Consider the following 23,587-nt stretch of genomic DNA (forward strand, 5'->3'; position numbering starts at 1 on the left):
AATGGGATAATTTTGCCATGAAAGTGATTAGAGGAGAAAGCTTGTGTTTCCTCTGCATACATGCTGATCTTGAGCAGGATTCTCTCCCTAACTTGCTTAAGCTAAATCAAATAAAATGAGAAAGGCAGATTCACAATACACAAAGCATTACTGTAAAACAGCTTCTAGAACAGAAGTGCCAGGCACTCCTAAGATCCTCAAAGTTGCTGATTTTGGACTCCTCTATATCTCTAAACAAAAAAATCTCCAAAGGCCACAAAAGTGTGGACTTTTGCTTAATTAAGTGATATTACTCATTGACCATAAAGAGGATGGACAAAAATGCGGTGTCTCTTTTTTATCCCTTAAGTTTTTATTTAACCCAGATGGGGAAAACCCAGTCAGCCTAGCCCATGTCTCAAAATGCTGCTGCTGTTATTTGAACTGCCACGTAAAGTTGCTAAAGCTGTGGGTCTGATTATGCAAGTTTCCAGTGTACAAATACGAAAAATCTACCTCTGGATTTTCCCAAGTTTTTTTATTTAATATTCTCATCCAAATGGTTGATTTTGAGAACTGGTGACCTAGAAAGGAAATATGAGTAGGGCCAACTCTGCCAGATTTCATTCCACTAGAGGATTATTCCTCCATGACTTACATTTGATATCATACGGGTGGAAACTTACATTTTTAAAAACATAAGACATTTTGACACTAAAAACTCCAGATGCTGCCCTGTTCCATAGTCTGATGAGTCTTTACAGTTTCATAAGTGTTTATAATTAAATGTAGAAGCAAACTGCCCATTAAACTTATTAATGGTTTATATAGAAAAGAGGACAGAAGAATACGTAGAGATGTTTAAGTTATAGGAGTCCCTAATAGTTGCATACAGTATCAGATTCAAGGTCAGAATCTGGAAGGAAACTTTTGGGAAGTTTATAATGAGGCCAAGAAAACTTCCTTTGGCTACATCTCCCAGAACTACATACAGTATATTGTGGGGTCCTTGCTACTCTTTGAGTTTGGTTGTTGTTTGCAGACATTTCATTACCTCAAGTAGGTAACATTATTAGTGCTAGAAAATAGTGAGGTTTGCTGTCATTTTATATAGTAGTCGCTTACCCTGACAATACTGGTGGGAGTGGTCTAGTGGTTCCTTAGATTACAGGTTATAGATTAACAGAGTTGGAAAAGACCTTGTAGGTCATCTAGTCCAACTCTCCCACCCAAGCAGGAGACCCTACATCATTTCTGACAGATGGCAGTCCAATCTCTTCTTGAAGGCTTCCAGTGATGAAGCTCTCATAACTTCTGAAGGCAGGCTGTTCCATTGGTTGATTGCTCTCACTGTCAGAAAATGTCTCCTTATTTCCAAGTTGAATCTCTTCTTGTTCAGTTTCCATCCATTATTCCTTGTCTGGCCTTCAGGTGCCTAGGAAAATAGCTTGACCCCTTCCTCTCTGTGGCAGCCCCTCAAATATTGGAACACTGCTACCATGTCTTCCCCGGTCCTTCTCTTCACTAGACTAGTGGTGCCCAGTTCCTGCAACTGTTCATCGTATGTTTTAGCCTCCAGTATCTTATTCACCTTGGTTGGTGTTCTCTGCACTTTTTCTAGAGTCTCAAAATCTTTTTTATAGTGTGGTGCCAAAACTGGATGCAGTATTCTAGGTGTGATCTTACTAAGACTTTATAGAGTGGTATTAATATCTCACTTGATCTTGTCTGTATCCCTCTGTTAATGCAATTTAGAATTGCATTGGCTTTTTTGGCTGCTGCTGCACACTGCTGGCTTATATTTAGCTGGTTGTCCACTAAGACTCCAAGATCCCTCTCATAGTTACTGCTACATGGTTACCCTTAATTAGACTGTTGTTTCCTGTTAGTTTCTTTGAGTTGGTAGATCCTTGATTGGAGTATTGTTTATTTCTTGATTGTTGGTCTAGTGTTAACCTCTCCTCATCTGCATGCTGATTTATGGTGAGAAGTTTTTATCTTTTTGTTTCCTTTTTGGCTTTTTAATTGCATTATTTGAATGGAATATAGATGTTGCTTATGTCAATATGCCTGTTAATGGTTGTCATGTCTTGAGCATCAGGCTTCCAGGAATTCTCTGGCATTTTTGGACTTAGCTTGATCTAGGAAGTTCAGAGTTTCCCAGTTGAAACTGTAGTCGAGTCTGTCCATGTGTTGTGAAATTAAGCATTTTCATCATGTCTTCTGACTGCTACTTGGTTGTAATGGATCTGCTCTACTAGTTTTTTGCCTGTTGGTCCTATATAGTGGCTATCACAGTCCTTACACAATATGTTGTAAATACTCATTTTTCTTCTTCTTCTAGGGCTCCTGGGTCTTTTGATTTATTTAGAATGTTTTGGAGGACCTTAGCATTGTTTCTGTGTTTGGAGGGAGATTTATCATCCAAATGTGCTTAATCCTGTGTAAAGCTACTGGTGACTTTAACATTTTGAGAAAAAGGAGAAAGATATTCCTTACAGAGGTAACCGGGACAGCAGAAACATATTAAATTGGGACTGTGGGACTTTGAAACAGAGAAAACCTTCTCAGTAAATATTGCAATCCCTGAAGAGGACAAGATTACAATCTAAAACAAAGTATTTTGATATATATTTGCAGCAGAAAAGAACTGTGGGCCAGAGTACACAAAGTTCTGTTCTAGGAAATGATGATTAAAAAAATACACAAAGATCCACAAAGGAGTAAATAAGTCCTTAGTTTATGTGCAACTTAACATAACACAATTGAATTTCTGAATTCTGAATGGAAGTTGCTCAAGAATATTTGGCAGTTGGCAATATTCTGCCTCATTCTCAGAGCCTGTGTCAGATGAAGAACAAGGCTGCACTCATCATTCAGCATATGGTGTTATTTTTAATAAAAGAGTTTGTCTTATGGTGATCATTACTTTCATATTTAAAACAATTCATTTCTGTCCTTTTATTTTTTTTAATCCAATCTGCAAATAAAGATATTGTGAAGCTTCTCTGGTAACCTACAGGAGCCTATCCAGGCTGGCTGGCTGGCTGATGGTTTGTTTGATGGTTTGTTTGTTTGTTTGTTTGTTTGTTTGTTCGTTCAGTTGGTTGATTAGTAGTTGGTTAGTTGGAAGAAAAATCCATCTGGTTCAGTTCCAAGCTGGGAGAAAGATGCTAGAAACAATATGGAGGTTGATTGGAAAGAAAGTTTATGAATGAAGCAGAACCACCAATCACATGTGATTCTGGGACAGCTGAGCAAATTGAGTTTTAAGTGGGTGGGTTTTATACCTTCTGGATTCCTATGGGGTCATGTAGGGGTCATAGCTGGCTCTATAGGCAAAAGGGGAAATGTGAATCCTGTCTGAGCTAATTTTGTCAATCTTTGACTTGTATTTATTTGATTGTATTGATTATTGTGATTCTATTGATTGTATTGCTTATTATGCTGCTTGTCTGAAGTTTCTGCCTGACCCAGTCTTTCTGAATGGATTACCAAATCTGCATTTCTATAAGCTTGCCTCCTCTGTTTCTGCTTGGGGGCAAAGAAACTGGGGCTGGTTTCTGCCTTCCTTAAGATTTTTCCCCATTTCTCCTTTAGGGGAAATATTCTATCCTGCCTTTGTCATATTTCATTAAAATATTTCATTCTTATGGGGGGGGGGATTCCCACAGTTTGTTTGTTTGTTTTAGCCCATGTTATTTTTTATAAACAACTCAAAACAGCAAACATATCTAATACTCCTTCTTCTTCCTATTTTCCCTATTACAATAACCCTATAAGGTAAGTAGGGCTGAGAGAGAGTGACTGGCCCAACATCATCCAGATGGTTTTCTAGAATTCAGTCTCCCAGTTTTTACCCCAGTGCCATAACCTCTAGATCAAACTGGACCAGTAAGGTGCTGGTTTGGCTCCTTCCTCTAAGGCCGGTCCCCATCAGTGTTGATAGGGAGCCAGGTGTCCAGTCCATGGCTGCTCTTTTGCAGCACATTGCACAGTTCCTTTTCAACATGTACATGAAGTCACGGGGTGAAATTATCTGATACCATGGGATGCATGCTGATGATACTAGCTTTATATCTCGATTCCAGGTGACGGTGGCTGCCACCCACTCTGACAGGGCATACAATGGACCCCATTGGCCAAAGAAGTTCGGGTGGTGGGGTCCAGGAAAAGAGCCTTCTCTGCAATGGATCTCACCCTCTGGAACATCATGCCCCTTGAGATGAAGTCATCCCCATCCTGTTGGCCTGAAAACCTGGCTTGGTTAGGGGCTTTGACGGGGATGTCCATTCTGGAGGTGGCTAGTAGATTAGGAGAATTCCCCCAACCCCACCCTGTTTATTTATTGGTCTTTTTAAAATCCAGTTTATTGTTTGTTTTACCTTTTCATGCTCATTGTTTTTAATGTTTTTTAAAGTTCTAAGAGTTTTGTATTTTTTTGGGGGGGGGGGGGCACATTGTAAATCACCCAGAGTGGCTTGATAGCAAAATGGGCAGCATATACATTTAATAAATAAATAAATATAAACTAGACACTAGACAATGACCCACTTTTATTTAATGGAGACTTTTAATTAACTCCATGCCTGTTTTTCTTCCCTCTTGGGCAGGAATGGCTGTCCCTTAAAAATCAGCAACCACTTTATTCCAGGTGACACAGGTGCTTGAAGTAGTAGCAAGAAAGGAGAAAGACAAGACTGTCTCTCTAGCAGAGTACTGGTGTGGCTTGGCTGAGTGCATTTCAAAATAATTCAAAAGGATTATGATTATGAAAAGCATTAGAAGAACACAATTAAACATTCTGGACTAATAATTAGAAGGCCTTCCTGGCGCTATCTCAGATGAATCCATTTTCTGACCCTTAGATACTTGGCTAAATTTCATTTAAATGGCTTTCTTCTTCCTAGTCTAGTGCCTCTTTTTGTTTTTGTTTCTGTTCTTCTGTATTACATTACTGGTGCTGGGTTGAAATTATATTTGTGGCCTGTAGGAAAGTAGGCAGGGGTGGCTGAGGGGATTAATAGATGACAGACAGGAGTCTGTCACTGGCCTTAGTTCCTGCCCACCTGGCAGTTCGAAAGCATGTAAATGCAACCACAGGTAGTCCTTGGCTTACAACAGTTAGTGACCGTTTGAAATTCTGAAATTACAACAGCACTGAAAAAAGTGACATGACCATTTTTCACACTTATGACCATTGCAGTGTCCCCGTGGTCACTTGATTTACATTGGGATGCTTGACAACTCACATTTATGATGGTTACAGTGTCCCAGAGTCACTTGATCCCCTGACAAGCAAGGTCAATGGGGAAGCCAGATTCACTTAAGAACCATGTTACTAATTTAAGAACTTCAGGGATTCACTTAACAAACGTGGCCAAAAAAAAGCTGTAAAATGGTGCAAAAGTCACTTAACAAATTTCTCACTTAGCAACATCAATTTTGGGTTCAGTTGTGGTTGTAAGTTGAGGACTATCTATATATAAATAGGCTCCACTTTGGTGGGAAGGTGACAGTGTTCCATGTTTTGCTGTACGCTCTGAGCTGTGGCGTGACATCATGCTGGCCAGTGGTGGGATTCAAATTTTTTTACTACCGGTTCTGTGGGCGTGGCTTGGTGGGCCTGGCAGGGGAAGGAGGGTGTAAAATCTCCAGTCATAGGTGGTATTTGCTGATTCTCTGAACAACTCAAAATTTCCGCTACCTGTTCTCCAGAACTGGTCACAACCTGCTGAATACCACCTCTGATGCTGGCCCCATGACTGTGGAAATGTCTTTGGCCAACGCTGGCTCAATGGCCTGGAAATGGAGGAGGGCACCACTCCAAAAAATCGGTTAATGACTAGCAGAGTAAAATCCACAGGAACTCCTTTACCTTTACTTATCCACTGATATTACCTGTTGAAGCTCTGAAGCCACCTGTCTCATACAGACTTGTAAAATGAAAACCACAAACAAAATATTGTTGTCTTCATGAGTGTATATTGGTTTTTATGCAAGAAGGACACAAAGTAGGCAGAATCCATGAGACTGCTCTATTGGAAAAGCGAGTCATAAGCAATACAGAGATGAAGGCTGGCTGCCACTCATTTCAATGAAAAAGAACCTTTGGGTAGATTACGTTCTAGAATTTTCTGCTGTCCACAGTGACTATGTACTCCAGATCTATGATGTAGTTGGCTATTTGTTTTTCAGTGGTCAAAAACCCAGGGAGACTAAAATGCAATATTCTTGCATGAATTAAAAGTAATTTGGTCTATAGCAGCTTCCCCAAAAAAGAAAATAAATGAAGCCGAATTAAAGAAAGAGAAGACAAAGCAATTCAAAACTAGAAAAACGTAATATGTCTGCTACTACTTTACTTATCCTGAAGAAAAAGGGAGACAGGCAATGTAAAGCGACTTGCAATAATATGGATCTTAGCTGCAAATTTCCATTTTTGTATGTTAGATTTATGGATGGGACAAAACCTCTTGAGAGTCAGTAGGTGCCTAGTAGACAGATAATGCATGAGGGGCGGAAACATCTACTCTTCCAGTTCTTTATACTCCTTCATGACATTTCTGATCCAATCCACGTAATTTGCCACTTTAGTGTAAAGGCCGTAAGTGCCACATTGTGGCCCCCACGAAACCAGTCCAGCAACATAATATTGTGTCTCATTGTGGGGATCTTTGATTGCAAATGCCCCACCACTGTCTCCCTGGCAGCTGTCCTGCCGGCCATCTCCAGCACAAATCATATTTTCTGTGAAGACATAAGCTGAAGTGTCTACTTTCACATTTCTGCATGTATCCATGTTCACCACCGGGATCCAAGCTGCCCTGAGTCTCACTGATAATCTAGGAGTTGGTAATCTAGGAGTAGCATCGGTCTTGCCCCAGCCAGCTATGTAGCCCAAAGTCCCTAACTGTGGATCATATTCTGAGGATGTACCAGGGAGGCAAATTGGTGAAATAGTGGGGCCCATTGTCAAAGGTTCTTTCAATCTTAACAGAGCAATGTCATGGTTAAAGTTTGTCCTGGGCCCTGATCCACTTTTGGCCCATTTAGGATGAATGAATGTTGCCACTATCTTCAGTGGCTCAGTAGCACTCTTGGCCCTTTGACTCACATTGAACATCCCGGCATAGAGAATTGGATATGGAGAACCATCCAGCACATGTGCTGCTGTAAGTATCCATTGTTCGGAAATGAGGGCTCCACCAGCTCGTGGCTCATCAAAGTAGATTTGCCAAGGGAAATTTCCCTTTTTAGCAACCGTGCCTCCATAAATCCTTCCTATTTCTTCAATATTTCTACTGGGTATTCCACAAACTAAAACAAGAACAGAAGAAACAATTTTTAGTCAGAGAGAAAGCAGAATAAATATCAGAAGCAGGTACCTGTATATTCGATTAACATGGGAAAAAAGGAAAAAATAGTATAGGTTCTGCAACTCTATAGACGCAGCCCACTAAACCTAAAATCCAAAGCATGATTCCTTGACCTATATAGAAAATATTAAGCCCAGGGATATCCAAGCAAGCTTCAAGTTCTTCTTTGGTTTGTTCCTTATACTTTCTAATGTCCTAACAAGGATTCCCAAAATGATTCCTGTTTTAGAACTTGTGGTAGGGTTGGTATTAGAGGAAGGTTTAAATCTTCCAAAACAAATTAAACTAATAAAATTCAGAACTTGGCAGATCATTACACTTTTATAAAACTTTAAACTGGAAAAAGTTTACAAATTTTCTCTGGCAAAAGAGATACCAGAGAAAACACTGTTATTTTGGAATAAAAGAGAAGTAACATTATGATCTTCATTTTCAGAGAAAAGCACAGAGAATTATACAGTAGGTAGATTGTACCTGGGTCACAAACTGGAAGGCCGGTTTTCCCTTCTTCATCCACCCATTTTCCACTGGCTGAACATTGAAATGTTTCTTTGGAAATAAAGCAATTATTTATAAATATAATACTATCATTAATTCTGATTAAAAGACTATAATATACATCACAAACTCCAAGAAGCATTAGCTATGACTTACTATTAACCCAACAAAGATGTGTTTAAAAAGTAACAATTATAAAAAGAATTTATCAACTGATTGATCAAATATTTTAACCAATAATTTCACCAAAAGCCCACCCTTTCTCATTTTGCTTTAAAAGTATTAAAGACAAAAATTATTAATGATTTAACTGAACAAATGTTAAAGTGGAATGTAATAAATGAGTTACTGAGATAATATAAGGAGATAATGGAAACAACTGAAGGAATACACAGTTGAGATTTGAAAAATAAAAACAAGGGGCTCCTGGGGAACAAAATAGCTGTGAAGGGCAGGTAGAAAGTGAAGAACTGCTGTGTGGAGGCACACAGGAAAAGAGTCACATAGTGTGCAAGATATTTCAGGTTGCAGCCTCTGCCATGTAGTGCACAACTGCCAAGTCTTCAGAAAGTTCATAAAGACCCAGCAATAAGGCGAGGAAGACTCATAAGATCATGATAATCTTGTTTCTTTGTATCACTAAGCTTATTGTTAAACCTGGATACTTCAATTTTTGGCAGGGTACATTTGGTGGTTCCCAGCCTACTCAACCTTCCCACCCCAATCCTGTCTTCCTGAGGCCGGCAATTGTGAAATGAGCAAAATGATTTTCTTAATTTCTGAATTGGAAGATTTTAGTGGAGGAAAGAAAGGATGGGACATACCTTTGCCCTTCAGGGAATAATAAGGTGTGTGGCACTCATAACGGATAGTGGTTTGATACTGTGTCTCCTCCGATCCTGACAGGTACACTATATCTCCATGTTTAATGGGATCAGGCACACCACAGTCTACAGCTGCAAGGAAAATGAAAAACAGAGCGAGGCCGGATTAGAGTAGTTCACCTTCCCATCACCACTTTTCTTTATGTTGCATACATCCATCCCGTGTTGCATTATTTGTTTAGAATAGTCCTCCTCAGGGAAAACTTCCATATGTGAGTATTTCATGTCATATAAACATTTTCGAACTGTGCTGGATTAAATGATTGACTCCTTGTCAACTTCCACAGCTTTTGACTAATACAGCACCCATCAAAGATAACACTCTGTAGTTGATTCAGCGTGGTAATGGAAAGTTGACAGGCAGACTGGGGAAATTCACCACAGCCATCTTGCTGCGGAAGAACTCACCTCAGGACATTTTAACAATTTAATTTAATTATTTAAAATAAATAAAAAAATATTCTAATTTTTGGCATTCACGTTTCATTTTGTCCCTCCTTTTGCACCCATTCTTTAATTATTCTATTCCACTATTTCTTTGATATTAGTATAACTCTTGTCCCCGAATGAGTTGACCCATGGCAAGTTGGCTGTGGCGAGTTGGTCATGGCAAATTGTCATAGACTTGCTGACAGGCGTGAGGAAAATTGTATGTAATAGGCAGAGGTGGGTATTCAGCAGGTTCTGACCAGTTCTGGAGAACCAGTAGCAGAAATTTTGAGTAGTTCAGAGAACCGGCAAATACCACCTCTGACTGGAGATTTTACAGTCTCTATCCACGCTTACCAAGCCATGCCCACAGAACCGGTAGTAAAACAATTTAAATCACACCACTGGTAACAGGATGTTTCTTTAAAGTTACTCTGAACCCTGCAATTCATCTACTTTCACTGCTATGTCTGCTTCTCACATTTTTATTCATTATCATATTTTATCATACCATTTTCATCTTGAGACCATAAGAAAATACACTGGAGATCATAGTAAATTACTTACGAACACAACTGTAATCTGAGTTGCTCCATTTGCCATTGCTTTGACAGTTAGTGTAGAAGAATGTTGTACTGCCTCGTGGCTGAAAGAAGGATTCAGAAATAGCAGAGCTTATGAAAATCACAGAATTAACAGAGATGGCAAAACTGACTTGTTTGGTTGTAAAAAGGGCAATAAACACATTTATTAATGACTGGAAACCCACTATGGCCTTTATGCTGCAAAATGAAAAATATGAAAGTGATTTATGGGGATAGTGATTAGAAATGATAGATTATAGAAAGAAAGAAAATATATTGTAACCTTAAAAAGAGAAGGTAAAGTATAAATGTATTTTAAGTTTCTTAAGAAGACCGGAAATCCAATCCTATCCTATCCTATCCTATCCTATCCTTCCCTTTCCCTTTCCCTTTCTTTCTTGTTTCCTTTTCTTCTTTCTCCTTTCTTCTTTTTCCTTTTTCCTTTTCTTTTTTCCTTTCTTCTTTTTTTCTTTTTCCTTTTTTCTTTCCTTTTTTCCTTTTCCTTTTTCTATTTTTTTCCATGCTTTTCCCCTCCACTTACACTGCATTTATTAGTTTACTTTCTTTACTTTTCTCTTTCAAAATTTTTGTAACTGAATGTATCTGTGTGTGTTTCAAGCTGCCTGTGGTGTGGGGTGTGGATGAGATGAACTCCTGTCCTGGAGACAGGGCAGAAAAAATGAGGTTGCCGTGACATGTTTATCTTGTAGCTAGGTACAAGTGGGGAAAGGCCCTGGGACACTTCCAAAGGAATGAGGAAGAAACCTTTCCCCACTTGCACCTAGCAATTCAAAGCACTTTCAAGGTGCACAAGGTTTAATTCATTTTGCTATCAGCAGTGCTGTCAGAAGGCTGTAGGAATTGGGTCAACACCTACTAGCCATTTCAGGCTGAGACAAGCAAACCACCTCCTCTGGAACCTGTGGACTCTTCCACGGGGCCCCTCTCTTTTGGGCAGTTGGGGGACCTGGCTCTTTCAGAATGGATACTCCCACTACCCATCATTTCCCAGGTGGATATCTGGTGGGCTCCAGGGGAATTAAAGTAGCCTTGTCAAGACAGAGAGAGAGAGAGAGAGAGGCTTACTACATATACACACACACACACATACACCCACAGGGCTGAGCACAGCATCAAGCTTACTTTTAAAACAAGATCATCCACCATTTTGTATTTCATATTTCCAGACCAACCATCTCCTTCAAGGAACTGATGTCCCCCAACAATTCTCAATGCATTTAATCCACTGTAAAAAGCTCTACCCACGAAAGCAATAACCCTGTCTGATAATCAGCAGTCTAACAGGCTGGGCACAAAGATGGGAAAGTTCACAAATCGAGGCATTTCTCAAAGCCATCCCCCCCCCCCCAACCACAGCATTACTGTAACTGGCAGATGTTTTCTTGCTGAGTGGAAATATTGAAAAGAGGAAAGGGAAATAAAAATAGATGGGTTAAGTAATGTTTTACTGAACATGCCCTGCACATCCAAAAGCACGAGAGAGAGAGAGAGAGAGAGAGAGAGAGAGAGAGAGAGAGAGAGAGAGAGAGAGAGAGAGAGAGAGAGAGAGAGAGAGAGAGAGAGAGAGATATGCATGCACACACTAGAATAGATGGTATTGGGGCAGTTTAAGGATCCCCCAGTGGAGACAGCAGATGTTATCCTGGTGAAGTTTTTGTCAGCAAAAGAGATGTATAGCGCATGAGCTCCTTTCTTGTAGAAAATGGGGGAACAAGGAGAAACCATGTTATAATAGATTATTAAATAACAATGTTGGTTTTTATATACTGTTCTAAGACAAAAATGAATAAAGTTTTGTATGAAGCTTGTTCCACGATATAAAATAAAACATCATGATTAGGGTTACAGTTAGGATTTCTCTGTGTCCAAGTTTCATATCGTGTGTTCTGTCTATTCTTAACACTTGGGCAGGTGTGTGTGTGTGTGGAGAATCCATTAAGAGGGCGAAAGACTGAATAACTGAAGCCTGTCTTTTAGCTGATGATGCCAGGAATCCTAATTTCCTTGAAATTTACTCATATGCTTTATCTACTTTTAATCCTGTAGAAAACAGAGGGAGGAGGGCATGTTAGGAGGGCAGGTTATGAACCACACAAATGGTTCCATTTATGTTTCTAATGCAGAGATTCTAATGCAAGTATGGTATTTCTAGGATGATTTCATTGCCCTCACAGCATCACTTTGGTGTCATCACAATTTGTTATGGACTCTTTCTTTCCCTCTTTTATCTGTCACCTCACCTTGCCCTGATTTTCACCAACATGAGCATCCTGGCAGGTGTTGGTTTCCTTCTATTTCCCAACTTTTGGCTAGAAAGGTTTAGTGTTGGCAAGTTAAGATGGGAGATTGCTGATGGTCCTCCTATCTTGAAATGGCAGGTAAGACTTGGTAAGCCACATGGTCATCTGGCTGAGCTAGGCTTCCTGGAGTTGATCTTTAGCTTGTCCATTGTTGCTTTTTGGTCTTAACTCATGGTCAGAATGAAGAACCAATCCTTTTGCTGAACTGTGGGATCTCTGTTATTGTCATTCAGGGAAATAACATGATGTTGTTTACATCAGGGCCCCCCCGTCCGCCGGACCGTACCAGCCGCCCAGGAACACGCCCCACCGGCGCTGGCGCCCCCCCCCGAACAAAACCCCCCCCCCGCCGCCCGCCGGCCCCCTAGTGCCCCCCCCCCCCGTGAGCTTCCGGGAGCTCACCGGACCCCCTTCACAAAGGGCGCCCCACCGGGCCGCCAAAAAACGTTTACATGACTTGTCAGAAATGATGGTTGTGCCACATAACATGCCAATGCATGGTTTGCTGTTTCTTCCTTGAATAAACAAAGAACCACTGTAGTACCAACAGGTTCCACAGGAACTTTATGGAGAGCCTTCAATTGAAAACACATATTACTTACCATTACAATCTCATGGCCTTCTATGCAAGTCACCTTCACAGAATCCTTAAAGACATAATGTTCTCTTAGGGGATGCTGAACAGATCTTGAAATAACAGTCTGTGGGCAGGGCATTGCTTTAGAAAGGGAAAAAGGTATCAGAAATGAATCAACTTATGATATACAAACACATACAAAGTACTTTTCTATCACCAACAGTTAGAATCAAGACCAGTAAAAGTCTTGAGTTTGGCCAACACTTCATCCTTTCTTCACTGAGACCAAGTGTGCTTTTTTGTCCTAGCACTTATGAATAAGGAGAAAGAGGAAAGGATGATTTCACTCCACCAGGATGGCAAAGCTTTCTGCTAAAACCTTCTTGCCTTCCAGGCTGATCTTGAAGATCGGCTCTCTCTTTATATAACATGATTGCCTATTCTTTTTTATTGAGATGATTTTGTTTTATTTTTCCTAACTTTATGCAAAATGGGGAAGGAACTGATAATGTAATGGCACAGGAGGGTAAAACCTTCTGCTCTGCATAGTCCAGTTTTGATGGAAATTCCACTCCTAAACATTGCACAATAAACATCCCAGATTCAATACCGTGTTTTGCCTCTGGTCCTGGTTTTAGTGGAGCTGGGTTGCAGTTACTCCAAACCAGCCACCAACTCAAAAGTTTTTCGTCTACTTTCAAAGAAAGCTCCTAGCCCCCATAATTACCCATTCACAATTTGTCCAGGCCAATATGTAATTAACTCCTCAAGTAGAATTCTTGTAGACAACATTCCTTCTGTTGATAGTAACTCATTCACTATTCTGCAAATATCATCCTTTTTTGTTTGCTCCTTGGAAGCAAACACTTGTCCTGTTATAACATCCCAATTCTCCACTTCAGCACTTGAGTTCCTCACAGGAGATCTACCCATTGGTTCCTCACAAGAGATCTACTCACGGTCCCCAAAGTAGCGGATTTTCCAGCCTTTCATTTGTACGACTTGATCCGTTTGGAAGAAAATGTCCACAATGTTGCTCTTAGTGCTGATTTTAGGAGGCCCAGGAAATGTACCGCCACAGTAAGGCCCAAAATTCTGACCTCCTGCTGAAAACTACAGAACAGCCAGTAGGAATATTGGGAAAAAGGTTAAAAAGAAAAAAAGAAAAAGAAGCATTGTAATACCGGTAGTCCTCAACTTACAACAGTTCATTTAGTGACCCTTCAAAGTTATAACAGCATTGAAAAAAGTGACCTATCACTATTTTTCACACTTACAACCATTGAAGCATCCCCATCAAAATTCAGATGCTTGGCAACTGACTTATATTTATGATGGTCGCAGGGCCCTGTGATCACCTTTGAGACCTTGACATGCAAAGTCAATGGGGAAGCAGTGATTCACTTAACAACTGTGGCAAAAAAGGTCATAAAATGGGGCCAAGTGTACTTAAGAACTGTCCTGCTTAACAACAGAAATTTTGGGCTCAGGTGTGATTATACATTGAGGACTACCTGTAGTCGAAAGAGTGAGGCAGCATTCGAGATGTAAAATAAGCATAAGGGCTGTCGGCTAAAGAATTAAAGATACAACTAAGGACACATTCAATATTAATGTGCAGAGCAGCAAAACCCAAATAGAAGCAGGTTATTGATGTTATTAGATACACTGAATGACATATAATGTAAGAATGTGCTAAGCATTTGTCAGTTCTTCCAGAGACTGAAAGAACACGGAACACTCAGAACAATCATCTTCCTACTCAAATAACTGGATATGAAATATTGACTGGCCTGGATTTGGTCCTAAAAAGAAGATTGCTATTTCAATTAGAAATGCCATGGAAGAGTATTAAGTAAGAGATGTCAATATTCCACTCACTTTGTTGTCCTAAAATGTCTTTAAATATTTGGTAGAGAAGAATGTCAATGGGTTCGCTTCATTCCCTTAACAAAATCAACTGCTTTCCCTGGCCCAGTCTATTATTACTACCCTGAACTTTTATTGATTGTTTTTATTCAAATAAAATGGGACACCAAAGAACAATTTTCTTTCCTGCTTTCTTTTCCCTGATTATTTAAGTATTAACACAGAATGCAAGAAACATAGACCTTGATATAAAAACAGAACACCATTTAATCACTTCTTACTGAATAACTAGATATGAAATACTGCTTAGATTTTTGTTTCCTCTTTTTCCCTAAAAGGCTTGAAAACTTTTTTTTTTCCTGGCATTTTTAAGCTGAGCATTACTCAAAATGGTCTGAAATATCTATAAGAGAGCTAGATGTGTGGGTTCAAAGTCCCAGACATAATATTTACTATGTATTTTATGTATGAAATATCATGCTGGTGATATTGTGTCAAAACACAATTACCGCTCAGTTAGGTACATGAAGAAACAGTAAAACCCATAATATCCACTGTGTTTACTGGATATGACAGTAAGCTACTAATCCTTTGGTGGGAAACTAAGATGTGATAGAAAGATTGCATAGCACTACCGTACAATATTTAAGTCTGTACTCATTTGCAGGAACCAGGTTTTAACAATAAGTAGCCACTCTTGTTTGAGCATGAAAATATCTCGACTCCTTCTTATTTGATTTCTGAAAAAATCCATTATTCATTGAATGTGGAGAAGAGAAATTTGACATACCTTGCTGGAATTAACTAAACATGTAGGAGGGGAGTTTCAGCTGTGATTCTCTCAAAGTGTGTTGGTTTTGCTATTAGTTCTTAGAGTTGTTATTTGATTTCACTGTAATCTATCTGCTCTTGAAAAGAGGCCCTGAGATGATCTTTTAGCATCCTAAATGAAAATTGTCTATATTTATAGAAGAGCACTAAAATGTCTGGAAGAAGAAGAATGAACAGGAGAAGAAAGGAAATTTCTAAGGCAAACAGAAGCAAATATTTCCAACAAGGTCAAGAATATACAAGTATATGTTGAAGTTCGGTCCATTAGCCCTCCTTTCCCCCTTCTAACTTTATTTAGCAGGGGAGCAAAGTTGAACACACTGCTGGAAAAGCAAATTCACCACGTTCCTGCTCAGACATTCTACACTGTTACAATTTATACATTCTAGGACTCCAGTGGATTGTGAAAGTCAAGTCAGCCCCTCAATTTCATAAGGAACAAAGTTAGGATACAGTCTAAACAGGAAAAGCTCATAATCAAAAGCCATCATGACCACTTACTCTCAAAGCATCTGGGCAGGTTCCTTCATCACTTAGCTCAACTTCAAAGTCGTTATTCCCAATGCTCAGGATCACCTCATATCCTGGTTCCAGGATGACACGGTAGTCACAATGAGAGTTCTCAGGATATGGCCTGGGATAGTTGGGGCTGGTAATCTCCCCAGACAGCTCGGTAAATACATTCCCACTGCAATTCACTAGAGTTTAGAAGAAAAGCAATGGCAAAGAGAATAGAAATAATGTTGACAGAAGTCTGTGGTTACTATTTGGCTCTCCTTATGGTTTAAAGGCCTATTAGTAGGCAAGATAAATTGGCAACATCAGTGTTTTGGGTGATATGAATGGGATATAGTTATATTTTTACCAACCCACCATATATGCCATTTGAAGTTTCTGCATTTAAATCTCTTGGGCTATTCAAGGCATTGTCCTAGGAGGAGATAGTTTATCAAAAGAGCACATTCTCTGACATTAACTTCCTTGGTTAACTCCATATATTTTTTTAAGTTCCCATCTCAATCATTTCTGAAAGAGGTTCACAAGAGAATGACCCATATTAATTCAGAATATTTTTTCCCTTAAAAATTAACTCTTGTCTAAGTTTTAAGGAAAACATGCTTAGCAAATACTATATATAAACCTTAATATAAGAATAAATATCCATGCACAATTTCTAAATGGGAAATCTTTGAGAAGTTCAGATCAACTATGGGAATCAGGCACTTACCCACATGCATCAGGGCATACTCTCTAGCTTTGGTATTCTGTTTAAGAGAACATTGTGGTCTGAGGATGAAGATCTTATGAGCTAAGCTGAATATTGGTAGCAAGGTTTGCAGAGTCAGAGGACCAATTAAAAGGTCTATCTCAGACATTTCATGGACTCGGTTTGTTTCCTGAATTTTCTTGCTGCTTCTATCAGTGACAATTGAGTAGAGAAACAATGAAATGTGGACACTCTTGGTCCCACATGACTGTTCCGTTCTCTTCTTCAATGGAGAACAAAACTGATGAAGCAGAAGGAAAGACAGCCCAGAATTCAGTTGTAAGACAGCTGAATAAATGTTTTAAATAAATAAATACATTTGAGTACAAATGAATTAAAACTCAGGAAGCTAGGTTCATTGTGAAAATGTTGAAGCATATTCTGTAGATGAAGTTGCTTGGTTTTACCTCAGTTTGGACTTCAGTGTAAGGATGTAAACTTGCATATTCTTGATTTTTTAAAAAGCAAAACAGCTGGGGTCCTAACATTATCATGGGTATGAGATGGGTAGCTATATAGACATGTCTGTCTGTCTGTCTGTCTATCAAATGTGATAGCCCACCTATTCCTATATGAAAGTGTTGGGAAATTAGGGTCAGCAACTTCAACTTTCTATAGTCTGTCAGGTTCATAAGAAAAAGCCTCTGATTATGTTTTCAGTAAACAGTAAACAAAGTAAACATCTATTTGGGAGTTGTGGTTAATCCCATACTTTCTATTTTTAGGAAATTATTCTATGTGGTCAGCTGTTTTCATTTTAAATTAAATGTAATTTTAATGAAGTGTTCAGATTTTAATTCTTTATGTTTTCTTTTTTACTGTTAGCTTTCCCCTTGAATGGTCTCTGGACAGAAAGGCAGATACAAGTCAAATCTATTCCTAATCATGATGATGACAAACGTGCATTGCGATGTCAAAAGCACAGGCCTTTTTCTTCTGCACTCGCAGAGTAGTTTTGCTTACAGAGAGGGAACATTTGTTTAAGGGACCACCTGCCTGCCCAATTTGATCATGCAGGGTTGGCACAGTCTGGGTACCTTTGATTAAACAATGTCATCTATTGGGACCCCGGGAGCATGCCTTCTCTGCGGCAGCACATGCCATCTGGAAGGAGGACCCCACAGAGGGCCAGATGGCTCCCACTTAGCTTTTGTTTAGATGAAGAGCTGTGAAGCCCTGGCCCTTGGCAAAGGGGGAGAGAGACTTCCTTCACTTCATTCCCTCTAGTCTGTGATGCTTGCCATTGTGTACAGTACCTTTTATTGACTTTTATTGTAATTTATTTGATTGTTGTAAACTGCCATAATCATTGGGAGTTGAGCAGCATACAAGTTTAATGAAGTGTTATTCCCATTAACATCACAATGTACATTTTGTCATTGACTCCACACGGGTGATAATCTATAAGTCATTCAACGATACCTCCACAGGTCTTCTTATCTTCATGCAAGAAATATTCTGGAGGACAAGAGCAATAGTAGCCACCAATATAGTTATTGCAGTAATGGCTACAGGCCTCTTCCACAAAATCTGTGCATTCATTCACATCTGTAAGAAAGGAAAAGAGATGTAGAAAAATCCTCAATGCAAAGATGACAGAAACAATGACATAATTTATCACCCCAAGACTTTACCAGCCTGGCTTGGTGTCCTAGGGAGTCCCAGTAGTGTCTTTACCAAATCCTGAGCCCTCATTTACAGGAAATAGGGCTTTCCAAAGATGTACATGTTGTGGTTAGAGGGAGTAGGGAGCTTGGGAAAGTAGTTTTTGGCTTGGATTTTTAAAAAAACTAACAGATGAAAATGCTTTGAATACCCTGGTCTTTTGCAACATAATCACAAACAGATTTAAGACTGAGTTCTTGAATGGTGCAGAGAGGTTTACTTCTTCTTTCAGAGGAATCAGAAATGGTTCCATTTGTAAAAAATTTTTTGGTAACCCTCCTCAAGGCACACATCTTTATCTGCTCAGAAGAGGCAGTTAATGTAGAAGAAAGTGTGACAGAGCCTGAGGACGGAGTCAAAACAGGAATCAACCTAGAGTCTCTACATAGCCACAAACCGACTAAGTCCAACCCTTCTTGAATTCTGTTGACCGTTATCTAATATCAAAATAGTGCTAACAGTAGTTGTGTAGATTCTTGTACAAAGGCATGATTAGTAATAAATCAGTTCAATTGGAACATCATGTGTGATCCTGATCTTTTGCCTGTGACAGGCAAGGACTTACCGATTGCAGTATAATAGGCAGCAAATCCAGTGTATCTCTCTTCATTGGAAAAGTCAGACTGAAATAGAAGAGTCAAACTATGGTGGGGTACATGGAGTTCTTCCAGGATAGGAGAGCCTCGTGTGCGCCTTGTTTTTCGCCCACAGAACTGACCCTCCACCTGTTCACCAGACAGGACCTGGTAGGATCAGAGGAACAAGAATAAGGGCTTATGTTTAACTATATTTTTATCAAAAACATTATAAACCCTCCTTGGGCCCATAGAACATCCTTCCATCATATTTCTGTGCCAGCCCTTCAAGGTAGGCCAAGTCAGGAAATAGACTCTATAAGATTGACTGGAAATTGACTATTGACTAACAGGACCTTGAAAGCCTTCCTGTGTTTTGTTTTCCCTCCGTTTTATACCCAACAGTCAAGATGAAATCATTTTAGGATTCCTCTCCCCCTTCTGGGGTTCAAACATGGTTTTCTACAGTAATGTGGCAGGGGTTGTCCAAGGTCATCTTTGTGTTTCATGGCAGCAGCCCTTTGCAGCAATTCCTCAATGCTCTATTGCCAGAATGCAAAAAATGTAGCCCATGAATTTCCCTTTTGTAGTTCTCAGAGCAACAGAGACTACAAGATTGCCTCTTTTTTGTATGCTGGGATGCTCTGGGGAGGTTTAAAGTTAAAAAAATTGCCTTTTTGCATCTCATTTACCATGATTTCAAAATGGCCCCTTAATGCCAAACATATTTTGTCATCTAAATGACATGAATATCATCCATGCCCTTCTTTCCCTTTTCGTTCATGTCACCCAAGGCTTAATTTTCTCAGAAAATGGCTGCTTTTCTAAAACCATTGAAGCAAAGGCCTCTATTCCTAACACAAAGGGTTATCCAAATGATGAAATGGGCACACTGACATCACAACACAAGCTCCATCCATTCTTACTTGCATCAAGACATTGCATGTCTTGAGGACATGCAGTTCTTAAGGAGTAGAGTTTGGGTTGCGACATTACAACACATGATTCATCACTTGCTTCCACTTCCCCAGGCCTCCAGATAAAGATGCAAAGGTCCAGGAATTTCAGAAGCTACTCCCTTCCTGAAAGCTGGGACAGTAGATCCAAGCCTTTGTTCATGCCTTCAGTTTATTATTCAATCATCCTTTCCCTCTATTCCTTCAGAATACAAATGTGCCTGGGCCAGCATAATGATAATAGCTGTAGTGGATGGCTTCTAAACATTTCTCTAACGTTTATTTTACACATTCTTGCTATTTAAGGATAGCAGCAGACTAAGATCTTAATTTACTACTGTACCCATCCCCATCTTACAGTACATTGTAGGGAAATTAAAATAGCAGTCGGAGACTCCGCTCCTAAGAATTCCCTGTCTCTTGCTGCCGCCACTAAGTAAAATAATGAAAAAAAAAATGAGAGAGAGGTTGGCTATAGCTTTTAAAAGAGGGGGGGATCAGGAGCATGAACAGGGATGAGAGGGATCACAATTAGGCACTCTCTGCCAAAATTACTTGAAGGGTGTAATTGTCTTTGCTGGGAGGGGAATGCAGAAGACTTTTGGAGCTGTGAAAAGGCTGGATCTGTGTCCAGATACCATAATGCTGGGATGAAGAACAAGAAGCCAACAGTAGCCCATGACAAATGAGAGGCTTGAAGGCTCCCAGGTCTGGAACTTGCGGTAAATGTCTGGTCCTCAGAATATTGTGAATTAGGTAAGCTCACTCGCTTGGAAATGTTCTGCCCATTTGTGATTGTGTGCCAGTTATGAACATAGCCAGAGAACAATCTAGCATAGACATAGACATTCATATATCCTAGAAACCTTCTATTTGAGGTTACCATAATGGACTTAACTGAAATCTACTATACAGAAGCAGGCAAAGTAGTTAATTCATTAGTTGTAGCACAGGTATGATCTAGCGTGGAAACAATATTCAACTCTCTTCAACAGTCCATGTCCTTAACTTTTACACATCACCAGAAAAGTTTTATATCTTGTTTGAAATAGTTTCCTAACTGGGTGTTTCAGTACCTAAGCCTGACAGACCTCAGCCTACACACATCTCCCCTCTCAAGTTCCCAACAGACAAATACGTCCCTGTACCTTCACAAAGTCATATTCGCAGTTTTGAGATGGTTCTATATCCAGGTGGGTGAAGTAGAGATGAATGCCATAACCAGGAGGAACTTCTATTTTCCAGGATTCCAGAACATCATTGGGATATGCTTGAGGATAATTTGGAGACAGAATTTCTCCATACATGGATGTTGCTTCAGTACAGGACAGGAGGAGGAAGGAAATGAAGCTCCTAAAAGAGGGCAGATCAATATTGAGAAGGGCTGCCAAACTCACCCTCAGTCCCTGGACAAAATGTATTTGGAAGATCTTCCAGCTTTGACATCCTGGTTTTGTCCAGAGGTCCAGGACTAACAATATTCCATTTCTTAAGCCATAGTTAGTTTGGCTCAAACCATGGGCGGTGGGACATAAACACGTGCAATCTAAATGTCTTTGCAACCTCTGTGAGATCATGTTGATGGAAAAGGAAAGAGAGAAATGTTCTTGCACGCTTTTTTTCAGATAACCAAAAACAGAGGAGGAATCTGCCGCTTGTCTTGAACAGAAGTGACTGCACATAGTATGAAGACTTTAGCTTTCCATCCCATACACTATAGGCTGGAACAATCACAGCCACTTGATTCAGAGCCTCCAAAGGACAATGGAGTTTTTCTTGGCCCTTACTATTGACCCAGATGAGATACAGATGCCAGGAAAGTCACTCTGGTAAGTGAGGATGTGCAACAGAGGTCCTGTACGTGAGATGGGAGCAGCTGGGAGCCCTGGCAAGATGCAGTTATTCAAGTGGATTGTGGGTCATCTTCTACCACCCTGACTTTCATCTGGAATGGTCTTCCAGCAAAGAAAGTATCTAACCACAATCCCAAGTTATTTATTTATTTATTTATCTATCTATCTATCATCTATCTATCTATCTATCTATCTATCTATCTATCTATCTATCTATCTATCTATCTATTTATCTATCTATCTATCTATCTATCTATCTATCTAGTCAAGCTAACAGTAAGATAACAGGTATAAGTATAAACATAGTTATGAATACATGAAATGGATACATATAAGAAAAATAAAAGAATAAGAGAAACAATAGGACAGGGACGGTAGGCACGTTGGTGTGCTTATGCACGCCCCCTACAGACCTCTTAGGAAAGGGGTGAGGTCAATAAGTAGACAGTCTAAGGTTAAAGTTTTTGGGGTTTGGGGAAGAAACCACAGAGTCAGGTAGAGTATTCCAGACATCGACCACTCTGTTGCTGAAGTCGTATTTCCTGCAATCAAGTTTGGTGCGGTTTACCTTGAGTTTGTATCTATTGTATGCTCTTGTATTGTTTTGGTTGAAGCTGAAGTATTCATTGACAGGTAGGACATTGCAATGTATGATTTTATATACTATACTTAGATCGGACCGAAGGCGGCGTAGTTCTAGACTTTCTAGGTCTAGAATTTCAAGTCTGGTGGCATAAGGTATTCTGTTCAACAACATAAGGTATTATGTGTTCAACAACCCTGGGTTCATTTAGTAACTTACCATATCTGTAAGGGCACCATTCTTATTCCTTCCACAAAGCCACAGGATCATAAGACTTAGGAGAATCCAGCACCCTGCTCAGTGTGTCTGGTGGATGGACAGAATAATCAAGTGAAAATCCCACTCCCAAAAAAAGGAACTAGCATGAATTCGTAGCCTATGTATTATTTCTCACTGTCAACTAGCAAGCAAAAGGCATGTTAGGTTTTATAAGGTGCACAGTGTGACCAAAGAATCCTCATAAGGTTTAGAGCTGAAACTTGCCATAAAGCTACTTCTGACTTTCTAAAAAAAAAAAAAGTATCACATCCACTTCAAACAGTAGGATCTTGGAAGAAGCATCACCTCTTCTACATTAGGAAATTAGACCAGAAAACTTAATCCCAAAAGAGATATTCGGGATACCTATTTCTGAAAAGGAAATTGAGAGTGATTTACCTTTAACTCCTTGTCTCTGCAGCGGGATCTCTCTTTCTGTTTGCCTCTTCTGACTCTCTGCCCTACCAGCGCTGAACAACATTTCTATTCTGAAACAATGGGACTTCGTTAAGGAACTCTGTCTCCCTCTGCTGTTTAAAAAATGTATCTTTCATTTCTCGTGTATTTCTCATAAATAATTCAGCCCAAAGAAAACCATAGGAAAATAATTCAATTGCACTAGTCCTATTTTTACTAGCTCTGGATCAACCAAAGAGGGATGGTTGATTTTTTTTTCTAAAGAAGTCAGGTGACTTCTGCGAAGCAAATGAGGGAAATTCCAAATTCCACTTTAAAAACAAAATTACAGTATTGCGCAATTATAGCGGCCGATTGCTTTTACAAGCTTAAATCATTGAGGTTGTCATTTATTGACCTTTGGCTTATGCTTATTAAACACATACACACACACACACACACACACACACACACACACACACTCTCTCTCTCTCTGTCTCTCTGTCTCTCTGTCTCTCTCTCTCTCTCATGCTGTTATCGTATATCAGCTTCAAAACAAGTAAATAAAACAGCAAGCATCCAAGATACAAAAGCCATAAAGAAAGAATGCCATAGAAAGGTCAATTAATGCAAATATGGAGAATGCATACCAAATACAATCCAGTGAATGAATTCTTATTAGC

At 39.6% G+C, this 23,587-nt stretch overlaps 1 protein-coding gene across 1 annotated transcript; it reads right to left on the reverse strand.

The window, feature by feature from the left end:
- Window positions 1–5,944: 5,944 nt before the first annotated feature.
- Window positions 5,945–22,977, reverse strand: C1S (complement C1s). Its single transcript, XM_026675398.2, has 12 exons — window positions 22,908–22,977; window positions 22,470–22,556; window positions 20,963–21,167; window positions 18,849–19,026; window positions 18,041–18,166; window positions 15,853–16,049; window positions 13,611–13,764; window positions 12,677–12,792; window positions 9,737–9,815; window positions 8,681–8,812; window positions 7,833–7,907; window positions 5,945–7,299 (listed from the first exon to the last, which is right to left on the reverse strand). Exons 2-12 carry the CDS (start codon window positions 22,487–22,489, stop codon window positions 6,509–6,511), a joined length of 2,073 nt encoding a protein of 690 aa, XP_026531183.2. The 5' UTR covers window positions 22,490–22,556; window positions 22,908–22,977; the 3' UTR covers window positions 5,945–6,508.
- Window positions 22,978–23,587: the final 610 nt, after the last annotated feature.

Source organism: Notechis scutatus, chromosome 2 (genome assembly GCF_049901735.1).
Source record: "Notechis scutatus isolate UNSWTSFEM ecotype Mainland chromosome 2, rNotScu1.2, whole genome shotgun sequence".
Taxonomy (NCBI): domain Eukaryota; kingdom Metazoa; phylum Chordata; class Lepidosauria; order Squamata; family Elapidae; genus Notechis; species Notechis scutatus.